General features: G+C 34.8%; 1 protein-coding gene across 2 annotated transcripts; it reads left to right on the top strand.

Annotated features, from left to right (window-relative positions):
• The first annotated feature begins 335 nt into the window (after positions 1 to 335).
• Positions 336 to 11455, top strand: itm2bb (integral membrane protein 2Bb). 2 transcript variants are annotated; one of them, XM_077216425.1, is made up of 7 exons: positions 336 to 559; positions 3720 to 3851; positions 5550 to 5657; positions 7568 to 7774; positions 9368 to 9478; positions 10092 to 10242; positions 10503 to 11455. In XM_077216425.1, exons 1-7 carry the CDS (start codon positions 485 to 487, stop codon positions 10589 to 10591), a joined length of 873 nt encoding a protein of 290 aa, XP_077072540.1. In that variant the 5' UTR covers positions 336 to 484; the 3' UTR covers positions 10592 to 11455. The 2 variants fall into 2 exon arrangements, with proteins under 2 accessions (XP_077072540.1, XP_077072541.1); XM_077216426.1 differs by lacking the exon at positions 5550 to 5657 and having other exon boundaries at positions 339 to 559.
• Positions 11456 to 12821: the final 1366 nt, after the last annotated feature.

Genomic DNA, 12821 nt, shown 5'->3' on the forward strand with positions numbered 1-12821 from the left:
CCACAACATAAAGCCCCCCTCCTCCACATTACAGAAGTAACGTAAGGTGTGCACTAAAATAATTTTAATTAAAATGATAATAATTTAAATCTGGCTTATTTCAAAGCTTGTTTTGTGTTATTTTAAATATTTTGGAAGTCATCTTGAACCCCCGAGATGGTACGTATAGCTTGCATGCATAAACTATTCAATTTGTTAGTTGTTGTTACTTCAATTACTGCATTATCTATTCCACATTTACAAGTAACGAAAGTAGTAATCTTCTAGTAATTATTTCTGTGTTGTTTCCAGGTGTTGCAAGTTAGTAACATTACTTAGTTGATTTTCTAGTAGTTGTCACTAGAGGCAGTGTGAGCCTCTGTTGTGATCTGTCATGTGCGTCACACACAAACATTGCTGCTGATCAGGAAACTAAAAGCTCTCAAGTTCTGTCTCACTTCTCTTTCGGTTTCACGGAAATAACAACTTACAGAGATTCTTCAGTATGGTTAAAGTTTCTTTTAACAAGGCTCTCGCCTTAAAGGATCCGAAGAAGGAAAGTCTCATTCCTGATGTACAGGTAAGTTACGTTATTAACTAATCTTGTTCACTTTTATAGAATTAGGAATTATTCCAATAATGTCTCACTTAATTATTTTAATCGAAAAGTCTAGTAATGTGTGCACGTTGTTCTTATATTATTTTGAGAGAATTAGGCTAGAGTATCTCGTGCAGAAGTGTGTTTCTTTGTTTAAGTATGTTTTAATAGACTTTGATCAGTTGATCTGTCGTGTTATATAAAATGGCTGACGGCCCAAAGCTAGTCAAATACGGATATATAATCACTAATCGATTCTATACCCTGGCAAAAATTACTGCAATAATATGAAATTCTAGTATTTTATAGTATATATATATATATATATATATATATATATATATATATATATATATATATTAGTAATTATACACAATGTGATGTTTTTTCTCGTTTTCTCACTACCACTTTTTGGTTATTATATCTGTATGCTGATAGAGAACTATTGCTTTCATTGTATTATTTTAATGATAAAATGTGCCCTTTCAAATAGGAAGGAAAGTAAGATACAGAGGGTATTTAAAGTATTTTTCTGTGTACCGTAAGGGCCAAATATCTGAATGTCCTCATAAATACAAATAATTTAAAATCGATTTATTTAGACTGTCCACAAAAGTAAACTGGTCAAATCAAGGATGGACTATGGGCAAGTGCGCAGGGGCCTCTGCCAGGGGGCCTCAGAAAAACCAAAATAAGAAAAACCCAGAAAAAATTGAGATTGATAAAACGCATTTCATTCGACCATAAGTGCCCTGTGGACGGCACATGGTATTTTGCCATCTCAAGTGAGATTTCAATCAGAAGGGATTGAATATGTCCAGTTCAAGAGCACTGTGAACAGAATATAATAACATCGATAGACCACTTAACAGGAAGTGTAGAGGGAAATTTGCCCATGTTAAACATGACTACAGACGTTTGTCACTTAGTTTAGAGCTTTCAAATATGTATGTAAGTTATGATTAATAACTTATTTAAATAAATAACTGATAAATATCCACTTGTATATTAAATGAAAGTATGGTCATTTATATTATATTTACAGAAGTAGGCCTAGCCTATATTGCACTCTAAATAAATAAAGTTTCCAAGCGGTTTTCGCAGCGATGCCAATGCCATTGAAGAACCATTTCTTCCATTCATCTTTTTGTGTGTGTGTGTGTATGAAGAACATTTAATAATCTAAAGAAGAACCTTTTCTACTATAAAGAACCTTTTGCAATTGTATGTTAAAGGTTCTTCGTGGAATCATCAATTCCAAAAAGAAAAATAACCTTTATTTTTGTCATAGTTCTAAAATATATGCAACGCTCAAGTGTCATATTTAGATGAAGGGTTCAGTCAATAACTGAAACTTTATTTCTTGTATTTGCGATTAGGGAGGGAAGGAAAGAATTTTTTTTTATATCACTATTGAATTAATCGGTAATGACACTGAAAATAATCATCTTGAAATGTCTCTGTGGTGGTCTCTCCCAATTTTACTCTCTTTTTCATTCTAAACTGTTTTAATTATTCTTATTTCTTTTGATTATTGTAATTCCTTCTATATAAAGCACTTTGAATTACCATTGTGTATGAAATGTGCTATATAAATAAACTTGCCTTGCCTTGGTGGTAGCCCAAGACGTTTTTGTGTTTTGTGAGTTGGAAGCAGTAAACATAGTTCAATTTCTAAGTGGATTCTTCCAGACATAGTTTAGCTGTGTTTTTCACAGCACACATTAGAAATGCCTTACAATCAGTAGTACCAGGAGACTTTTCAAGGGTTGTGAAAGACAGACTTGTTGAGGCATGTTTGATGTGTGCACTCAAACATGTTTATGATAATGAGTGTATTGCAAAAAGAGTCAGAGCTGTAAGCCAAGAATACATAAGAACCCAAAGTTTAAAATACAAGCATGCAATATAGAACAATATTTTATCTGATTTCTCGGTAGAATCAGAAAATGACTGAAGCCAAAGTTTCTAGAAGCTTTAAAAAGACTCACAACTTCCTGGTTAAGGCCATCCACAACAAAGGGTCTGTGTGGTTACGTCAATGAGAGAATGTGCAAAAAGTTTAAAAACTGGTTTTGCTTTTCCACTACAAGATTTTGAATGAGGATAAATTATTTGTATTAAATGAGTAGAGCACTATGAAATGATTAATCGGGGCAGTATCTCACTCCTGCATTATACAATGTTGTCTGTGTCTCTCTTTTCGGGTTAAGATAGTCACTTTCTGTTTTGATTCATGTGTGAGCTTCTGTCTACAGTGATTGTCTGAGTGAGGAAGTGTCATGTAGATTAAATGTGGCTGATTATGCCTCCTTGTGACTGTGCAGAAATTGATACCAATCTGTCTATCACATTTTGATTTTAAACGGAGAGATTCTCACTTGTTTTTTTTGTTTGTGCTTTTTTTCTCATAACCTTAATTAGTCATCATTTCTGTTTAAATTGACTCTACATGTGCAGTGTATCTCAAGGCAGATGATATCTGCTGTCTGGACTGAAGGTTTAGGGTACAGGTCAAGGTAAAGTCAGGCCCTGTTTTCAGGGATCAGGGATTTTTTATATTTTTTTTAACAAGGAAATTGAACCTCCTTTAAATAGGTAAATTCATATTTTGTCCTTTAGTTCTTTAAAAATCACCCTTTTTTAAGAAGACTGCATTTATTTGATCGAAAATTTGAAATATTATTAATGCACTTTAAAATAACTGTTTTCTATTTTAATGTATTTTAAAATGTGATGTATTCCTGTGATGTCAAAGCTGAATTTTTAGTAGCCGCTCCAGTCTTCAGTGTCACATTAATCCATCAGAAATCATTCTTAGATGGTGATTTGGTGGTAAAAAAAAAGCACATTTCTTATTATTATCAGTGTCGAAAATTTCTTGATGGTTGATATTCTTGTTGAAAACCTTGATAAAAAAATGTCAGGATTCTTTGATGAATAGAAAGTTCAAAAGAACAGCATTTATTTGAAATATAAATCTTTTTGCAACATTATAAATGTCTTTACTGTCTGTTCTGAATCAATTTACTGCATCCTTGCTGAATGTAGTAAAACAAATAGTAGATTTGAATGGTTGTGTGTGTATCTAGAGTTATTAAGTGTTGTTAACCATCATTATACTGTGTGATTTGTCCGGTAGGATCCTGAAGCAGCGGTGTGGGTGCGTCAGCGGTCTAAGGTGTGGTGCTGGTGCTTCTGTCTGGGATTGGCTCTTGTGCTCTCTGGCATAGTGGTGGGAGGAGCCTACTTGTATAGGTACTATGTTTTGGAGGTGAGATAATTGCTGTAACCATGGTGATATCAAAAACAAAACATAACATCCTGTTGTCTTGTCACTGTTTATCTTTATTTTGATTAGTTTTTATATTTGTCATAATCAGTCTAAGCCTGTTTCATAAACCAATTCTCAACCATGATAAAACGTATGCAAGATACAACCCAGATTACATCGCAAAGAGAATAAACATGTTTCTGCAACGATGCAAGCCGCCCATTTTACATTACATGGTGGCAACTTCTAAGAAACAATTTACCGGTATTAAAAGAGGAAAATAAATTTCTTCATAAAGTGATCACATCTTGAGAGAAACTTTTCTTCCAAAACAAGGAAGAATTCCTCATACTAGTGATCGGCCGATAATCAGTTTTACTGATATTTTTCCCGATATTTAATCATTTTCCCATAATCGGGTATCGGTTTTGTAATATCGGATTTACGATAAATGGCACCATCTTGTGCCCGTGTGAGAATTAAAGCCATTACAGCGTTGTGTCTGAGGGGAGATGTCAACAACGGTTTTCAAAGGTAAAATAACTTGTCTCCCTTCATTAATAAACTTTATTTAAAATAACAGCCATTAATGCACAAATGAGTGATATGTAGCTTAAATGCTTCATATGTAGTTTGAAAAATAGAGATGAACTCACGGAATCGGAAAAGTCCCTGTCCCAATAAAGATACAAGTTTACATGAATTAAATAAAGCCATGAATGAGTACATGTTGTAAATAAAAGCACTGAATTTAATTCTCTCTCTCTCTCTTGTCTATGCTCATCATTAGTCTTGTGTCGTTCAGGTAAATGCTCCAGCATGGCCACCGTATGCAGCTTTTAACACAATCCACTCATTTCAGACGCCGCGAGAGAAGTTCTGTATAAACGCACCGATAAAAATGTCTCTCTGTCAGCAGATATTTAATCTAGACCGACAAAACATTATTAATAATTCTTATAACATGCCAGATGAGATGGACTCTATAATTGCTGCGATGTATTCGCCGTTTTGTTTATTTTTCTGACAATGTTTGCTCATTCTCTTTTCTCTTTAGCCTATCAAACAACACATAAACCTTTTAAAACAAATACTTATATTTATGCTTATTATATTTATGGGGAGTTGATAGATTCCGCTGTCATTTATTAATGTTCTCCATTTGAAACCATTACATTTTGTAAATATATTTTACCTGTTGTTAATATTAATGCTATTGTTATAAATAAAAACATGCAACTAGGATAATTAAGATACACTAAAGTAGTAATGTTTTTTATTCAGGCGGTTTAGATTGTTTTAAGCTTTTTTTAAAAAATTTGTTAGAATGATTTTTACATGCTATAATTGTGACCATATATTTTTTTTCAGATTCCGGACTTTTTTCAGACTCCATTTATTGATGTAGAATTGTTTTTTGTATGCTATGAGGGAGTGAAATTACAGTATTTAAAAAGTGTAAATAAAAAAAAAGTTTGTTCAGTGTTGTTGTTATAATTGTAAAAATAGAAACAAAACAATAAATAACTATTAGTTCTATATATCGGTTATCGGGCACATAAACATGCAAATAATTGTTATTGTATCAATTCAGATTCAAAAATCAATATCTGTTAATCTCTACTTCAGACAGCAGGACATTTATAGATCTGTTCCTATAAGTTCATTTTGTATCAAGCTTTGCTGTTGTTCCCTAAGAAACCTGATAATGTGAGCGTTTTCGAAGATGATGTGGGGCTCATCAAAGTGCCAGTGCCTGAGTTCAGAGACAGCGATCCAGCTGACATCCTACGTGACTTCAACATGGTGCATAAATACACACACACAGTGTCCAGCCATAACCACCACACACACATCATTAGTAGTGTTGTTCATCTGCTATATTTTTTGTAGTTACAGTTTTACTTGTTTTTTGGTCAAGTTTTAGTCAATTCAACGTCTGGGAATTTTAGTCTACGTTTAGTCAATGAAAATTTAGACACACTTTCATCACACTGCATAATAGTTAATTTGACAAGCACACCTTATTTCGAATAAAATCATAATCGCAATGATTGTTGAAATTTATTTTGTTACATTTCATCAGAATTTTTGCACTTTAAACCTATAAGCACAAATTCATATGCATGGTTTATTTGACTTCATATAGTTTCTTGATTTATTATAAGCTCTCTACATCATGAAAACTGGTAAAACAAGAAAATATTTCAAAATCTAAAGCAGTGTAATCCCTGATAATAATTTTAATAGTTCTAAATTACATTGTTTTTTCTATTAAAACAACAGCAAATTAGTCTGTACTTTCACACAGAGCTGCGTAAGTGCATTTATTCAGCAACCATAATCACAAATATAATCGAGATCCATGTTTGGATTTATTAGTGCTCATGAAGGAACACAGACTGAGTTGATTACACTTTAATTTGAGCAGAATATCTCAAATGAATACACAACCACGTCACTAATGGTGCTTTTCCACTGCGTGGTATAACTCGGCACAGCTCGGCTCACTTTACTTTGCTTTTCCACTGCAACCACTAGTACCGTTTCAAAGTGGGTGGGATTATAGATGGATCGCTATCGTAAACGTGACACAAACAGACACACAACACGAGCAATGGAGCATATCAATGGAATGGTGTTCTTGATTCTCAGCATGTGGATGTTTTTTACTGCAAGACGAAGAGTTTGTTTCTAGCGGGTTTGGAGTCTCATGTTGCAAATCCAATGATGCTTGTAGTGACTATTCTCTCTGACCAATCAGTGATCTCCAGGGTTTACAAGTCACATTTTAGTACCGGTACGGCTCGCTTGGAACCTCTTCCGAGGTGGTACCCATGCAGTGAAAAAGCGGCAATAGGCTAGATCCATATCCTCCCTGTGCAACCACATTGTGCGCACACACACAGTAAAATAATAGATGCCTAGCCATGTTTAAGTCTAAAGTCTAGACCCACTTCAGCTTTTATACCATTGATGGGACAAACAAAATCGACAAAGAGTATGCAATATACAAGAACTGCCTGGTAAAAGTAAAGTACATTCGTAAAACCATGAACATGCAAAGCCACTTGCGACGCCATCACCCTAATCTCATTGAAAATGTTTAATTTACTTAAACTGTATAACTTGAAAACAATTTTGTGCTGTTTATCAGTTCAAATTTGAATAAAGAAAACCTGCACTTAACCTTTTCACGGGCATTTTATTTTCATAGTTAGACAGATATCGTGATGTATCATTATAGGATTGTCTAGCAATATATTATCACAGAATCGTTATCGTGATTCATGTATCGTATCGTGAGGTACCCTGTGATTCCTACCCTTAACACACACACACACACACACACATACACTCTCTAATTGTTTTTTAAAGGAATGGTTGTGAGGTCCTCTGCTTTTCACCAAATCATGCCGTGTACCAGACGCTTTGGCGGGATTATCAGGTTAACTCACTCGCAACGTGTGCAATGGCTCACAACCTCCCAAGTGTCCGAACTTCCACAGTGTACGCCCAACTTTAGTCATAAAACATTTGTCATCATAGTTTTCAATGATCATAGATTTTGTGATCTTGTGATTGCAAGAATTGATGCAAATTCAACCAATCAACATTATTTGTGGCAGGGAAGTGTATACCCAACCGTTCTTCGAAATGTTGATGCAGACAGAAACATACTTGTTTTTATTCTATATGTATTTCTAACCCCACAGGAGGAGGAGGTGTTTGTCTGTGGGTTGAAGTACTTTGAGGAAGACTATGAGTTTGATGAGGAGGTGGAGGTTGAGGTGGGAATGCCGCTGAGGCAGATTGAAGAGAATGTGAGCTTTTTCGAAGATGATGAGGTGGAGCTCATCCAAGTGCCAGTGCCTGAGTTCAAGGACAGCGATCCAGCTGGCATCCTGCACGACTTCAAAATGGTGCAAAAATACACACACACACACAGTGTTTAGCCATAACCACCACACACATATCATCAGTCCTACCAGGATTTAGTGCATTAATGCAAATTCAACCAAGCGCCACTAAATTTGTGGCAGCTTGCTTTTTTGTTGTATTTTCATAATTTTTCTGCAGAAAATGTTAACCTGAAGGGGGAAAAGCAATATTAGCTAATCAAAATTCATAAATCATAAGTAACAAAATGATCACTATGTGTTCAAATGTCCTGCCACTGAATTTGTATCCATTGTAAACTGAATGGGGATTGGACTGGTTTTCTAAAATGTTCAGTCTCTTAGATATTAATTCGCAAAAAGTATTGTTGAGGACAAAACAGTTAAGGACCCAGAACCAGATATGACGAATGAAGAACCAGAGCCGGAGGCCGCTCTGTTTTACATTTACAAAAATCACAGCAATTATACCCTTAACCAAGGTCTAAGCTACGTAATTATCTTTGGTTGAATGATTCTGATAGGCTAAGAAATGACAGAAGCATATCTCAATCGATCAGAACTGCGTTTCTGGGCGCAAGCTTGTCCGGAAAAACAGTCAGTCAATCTACAATAATGCCAGTTGTTCCTTAACCTGTAACCAAGAATACTAACATGCACACAGACACACAGCTCCTTCAAGGTTGGATTTGGTCTGGCTCTAACTATAAACAGACTCTTCCCAAAACATAAAGATAACATGTTCTTTCTCTCAGTGAGAGGACACTTTAATATACAACAGTAAAGTAAACACTTTAACTAAAAAAATGTCACTTAAGCTATTGATTACAATGACCCTATAGCTGTCAGGGTAAGCTAGAAACACAGATATATGTATTGACACATGTTCAGAGGCCTCTCTCAATCCTTACAAAACAAGTCCATATTTCATTTCTGGAAGCCGGGCTAAATGAGCAAGCGTTTACTTTTAATCAGCAAGGATGAACTAAATGTATCAAATGTGGCTGTAAAGACAAATGTCACAAAATACTTCTATTTCAAATAAATGCTTTTCTTTTCAACATTGATAATAATTAGAAATGTTTCTTGAGCACAAAATCAGCATATTAGAATGATTTCTGAAGGTAATGATGCTGAAAATTCAGTTTTGCTATCACAGGAATAAATTACATATTAAAATAGAATTAAATAAAAAAACAGTTATTTTAAATTGTCATAGTATTTCGTAATATTACTGTTTTTACTGTATTTTGCTGAAATAAATTCACAAAATCTTACAGACCCCAAACTTTTTTACTTTGGTGTACTCTCACTGTACTCTTACCAATTCGACATACATAAATACATGATTATTTATGGGTTTTCAATGCTAAACAACACTAAAATGCTGCAAATATCACCACAGTTATTGTCAGAAAAGTCTGAAAAATCCATATTGATAATCTAAATATGTCAGACTTTTTTCTGTGACCAATTCTTACATTTTTACTTCTGGCCCCACTCAATCTTGAATATTTGGTTACATCTCATATTATAATACTAAAATAATGTTGTCAGTTTAAAGTGCAGCTCTCTGGTTCCATGTGAATAAACCTGTATGTCATTCTTTGCTGTCAGAGGCTGACTGCTTATCTCGACCTGAATCTGAACAAATGCTACATCATCGCCCTGAACACCTCTGTCGTCATGCCGCCCAAAGATTTCCATGAGTTCCTGGTCAACATCAAGGTAAACAAAGAGACGCTGTGAATCCATGTCAATAAGTGGTTCTAACTTGTTTTTGCATGAATGTGGTTTTTTTATTTTATTTCACACAAATTCATTTGACGTTAAGCCCAGGACACACAAAAACAACGTTTTTGAGCATCGGTTGGCTTAGTTTTTTCGGTGTATCTGCAGTCCTACACTGTAAAAAAAAGTTGCTGCCTTAGATTTTTAAGTTCAATCAACTTGGAAGTTTAAATGATTTCAACTTAAATTACATTAAACTGACTAAATCTTGAATAACGGAAGAAGTTGAAAATTGCTCAACTTATTTTGGTGAGTTAAAGCAGCTCAACTTATTTTGGTGAGTTAAAGCAATGTAAAAACACGTTATTACTTATTGATCATATAATATTTTACAGTGTAGTTTTGGTTTCCCTTTTTGAATGACGAAAATAGACTGATACCTGCTGATACATCGCCAGTTATCCTTTTTTAGTGTTGAAGTGCAGATTTTTGGCCAAGATGTAGCCGACGAGAGGCAACAATACAGTCATCTTTGGTTGCCGAGAGTTATTTGACATCGGCTCAATGTGTCCTGGGCTGTAGGTTTACGTTCTCTGTGTGTTTTTTGCAGGCAGGAATGTATCTTCCTCAGTCGTACCTGGTGCATGAAGAGATGATGGTGACAGAGAAGCTCGACAGCACCAGTGATCTGGGCTATTACATCAATAACCTGTGCAATGACAAAGACACGTACAGACTGCAGCGCAGAGACACCATACTGGGTAAGTGAACCCAAACAAACCCTTTGATAACACTGTGTTTACAGGAAACAGTGGTTATGTCTTTGCAAAAACTCAAGTTTTAAGCACTAATATGGGCATAAGTGAAAAGGACAGTATTTTCTCTCATTATGTTCACTGTATAATCAAGTACATTTGAAATGTGCTGGCCTGCCATAAACCGAATACATGTAAGATCCAGTTTTACATCATAGCTGCTGCATACTTTCAAACTTCTGAAAGCTGAATGTGCTTCACTGCAGGTATGCAGAAGCGTGAGGCCCTGAACTGCCACAAGATCCGCCATTTTGAAAACAAGTTTGTTGTGGAGACTTTGATCTGCGAGCCATGAAGAACGAGAATCACACATGGGTGACACAGCAGCAGATCTTCAACACTTTCTTTAATTCAGTGTAGCTGTTTGTTTTTCAGCTTTTCATAGGCCTTTTTTTTTTACATCTAACACGTGAAATTGTCTTTTCTGCACAAAGAGTTTATTATTTTTGTGTCTTATGCTATTTTAGGAATATTAAACTTAATAAAGAGTCACAATGTGCACAAGATCAAAAAGGATTAACAATAGAAATTTTAGCCTATAAGAAATCTGATCAGCATTTAGACAGCAAGTACTTTAAAGAGTTTGCTGGAAAAAGTTTGAGGACTTTTGTTTTTTCACATTTGCAACATCTACTGTATTTAACCTTGATACTGTTCAAAGGTTTCAGTAAATTACTGTATAATTAGGATCACAATGTTGCAGTGCTAAAATGCATACCTCCGGTTTCACAGACAAGGTTTAAGCTAGTGCCAGGACTAAAATGCATGTTTGAGCTGTTTTAACTGAAAGCAACCTGCACTGATGTTTCTTAAAATATGAACAAAAATATATGCCAAATATGCCATTATTTTGTCTCAAGAAGCACACCAGTAATTTTTTATATAAAGGGATGTTTGTGGAACCAGGTCATAATGTCACAATTCGAGGTATTGAAGAAATATTTTGTTTTAAATGGGATTAATAACCATACATAAAGAGCACTTCCAGTAAAATAAATGAATATATAAATTACCACAAACCTGAAATTATTTTTTGTTCTTTGCTAATTTGTATATAAGCTGTCTTTAAACAAGATCCTAAACTTTGCACTTTTCTGTCTGTAGTCATAAGCTCATGAACTCCATCTAAGAAAACAATAAACAGAAAAATCTTACAAAACGTTTGTCATGTTTATTTTAAGTTTGTCAACATACACTACTGTTAAAAAAAATAGGAAGGGGGGAGGTGGGGGGTCATATTTTTATTCAGTAAAAATGTATTAAATGGATCAAAAGTGTATGTAAAGACATTTATGTTATAAAGGATGTATATTTCAAATAAATGTTGTTTCTTTTCTTTGTTCATTAAAGAATCCTGGAAGAAGTTTACATATGTCATGCGATACTGAATGGCTGCTAAAAATTCAGCTTTGCATCACAAGAAATATATTGCATTTTAAAATAGAAAACAACTACTTTAAATTGTAATAATATTTTACAATATTATTGTTTTTGCTGCATTTTTTTTTTATCAAATAGCTGCAGCATTTATGACAACTGAGACTTCTTTAAAAAAAAAAAAAAAAAAAAACATGGGTCACACGGTATTTCTTCGAATTCTGGCCCTGGCTCCTCGGACATTCATTATTTACCCAGTAATAGACATTGTATATGGTCATTCGTTGAAGATAATGTTCAAATATTTAATCCAATCCCAGCCTAATATGCAGAGACAACTACAAGCAAACAGGTTGTAGGTTCATTCCCCTGAAATGTAAACACTTTGTGTGGCATGTATCAGCATCAACATTGAGAGAATGTCATTTTAGTCACATGGCATATACGCCCAAGCAGGTCACATACTTCTGAGTAACCGGTGAGCCGAACAACTGCCAAACTAACGAAGTTGTGCTCACTGCAGAGCCATTGCAGCCTCTCAAACGAACCACTTCCCCTGGGTTTTATGGCTGGAAGAGCTCAAATGCCCCCTCTGGTGGTGAAAGCAAATTCCTGCATTATTGAACTAAAAGTTAATGGACTTTCATTTAACAGAATAAAATGAAGACAGCCTGTAAACTTTTATACATCTCCCTAAACATTGTAAGAACATGCAACAACCAAACATTCATGTCTGAGATATCACAACTGAAAACTTGTGTACTTATTTTCCAGGAAAATGAAAGCAAGTTCAAATTACTTTAGCCAAATTGACAGCTGTCGCTTATTTCATTAAAAAGGCTGTTTGAAAAGATGAAATTTATTTGAAGATACTGGACTGAGGATGTAGAAAATTCAGCATTCATAAACAAGATGGCTGACAATGTTTATGACCTGTAGAATTTTAGGTTAACTCCAAGATAATATCTGTCAAAGCCCCGAACGGCTCCCTTCAGACTGGTTAACCAGCAACAGCTAAAGACAAAAGAAAAATGAGCGTTCGGCTGACTCGATCAGAGGAGCAGAAACTATGAGCCAGATCGAAGGTCTTCTGCTAGATTTCAAGTACTGATTTCGAGTACCTGATTTCAAGAACTTCAAGTAAATAC

This window comes from Siphateles boraxobius, unplaced genomic scaffold (assembly GCF_051911475.1).
Source record: "Siphateles boraxobius isolate OS27281-9 unplaced genomic scaffold, OSU_SipBor_1 7, whole genome shotgun sequence".
Classification (NCBI taxonomy): Eukaryota; Metazoa; Chordata; class Actinopteri; order Cypriniformes; family Leuciscidae; genus Siphateles; species Siphateles boraxobius.

Bases quoted from the DNA above. Each gene is read 5' to 3' on its own strand.
- itm2bb (XM_077216425.1), top strand. From the start codon at position 485: ATGGTTAAAGTTTCTTTTAACAAGGCTCTCGCCTTAAAGGATCCGAAG. The intron at 3,852-5,549 runs GTGAGATAATTG...TTGTTCCCTAAG, and splicing joins ATAGGTACTATGTTTTGGAG to AAACCTGATAATGTGAGCGT. The intron at 10,243-10,502 runs GTAAGTGAACCC...GCTTCACTGCAG, and splicing joins GCGCAGAGACACCATACTGG to GTATGCAGAAGCGTGAGGCC.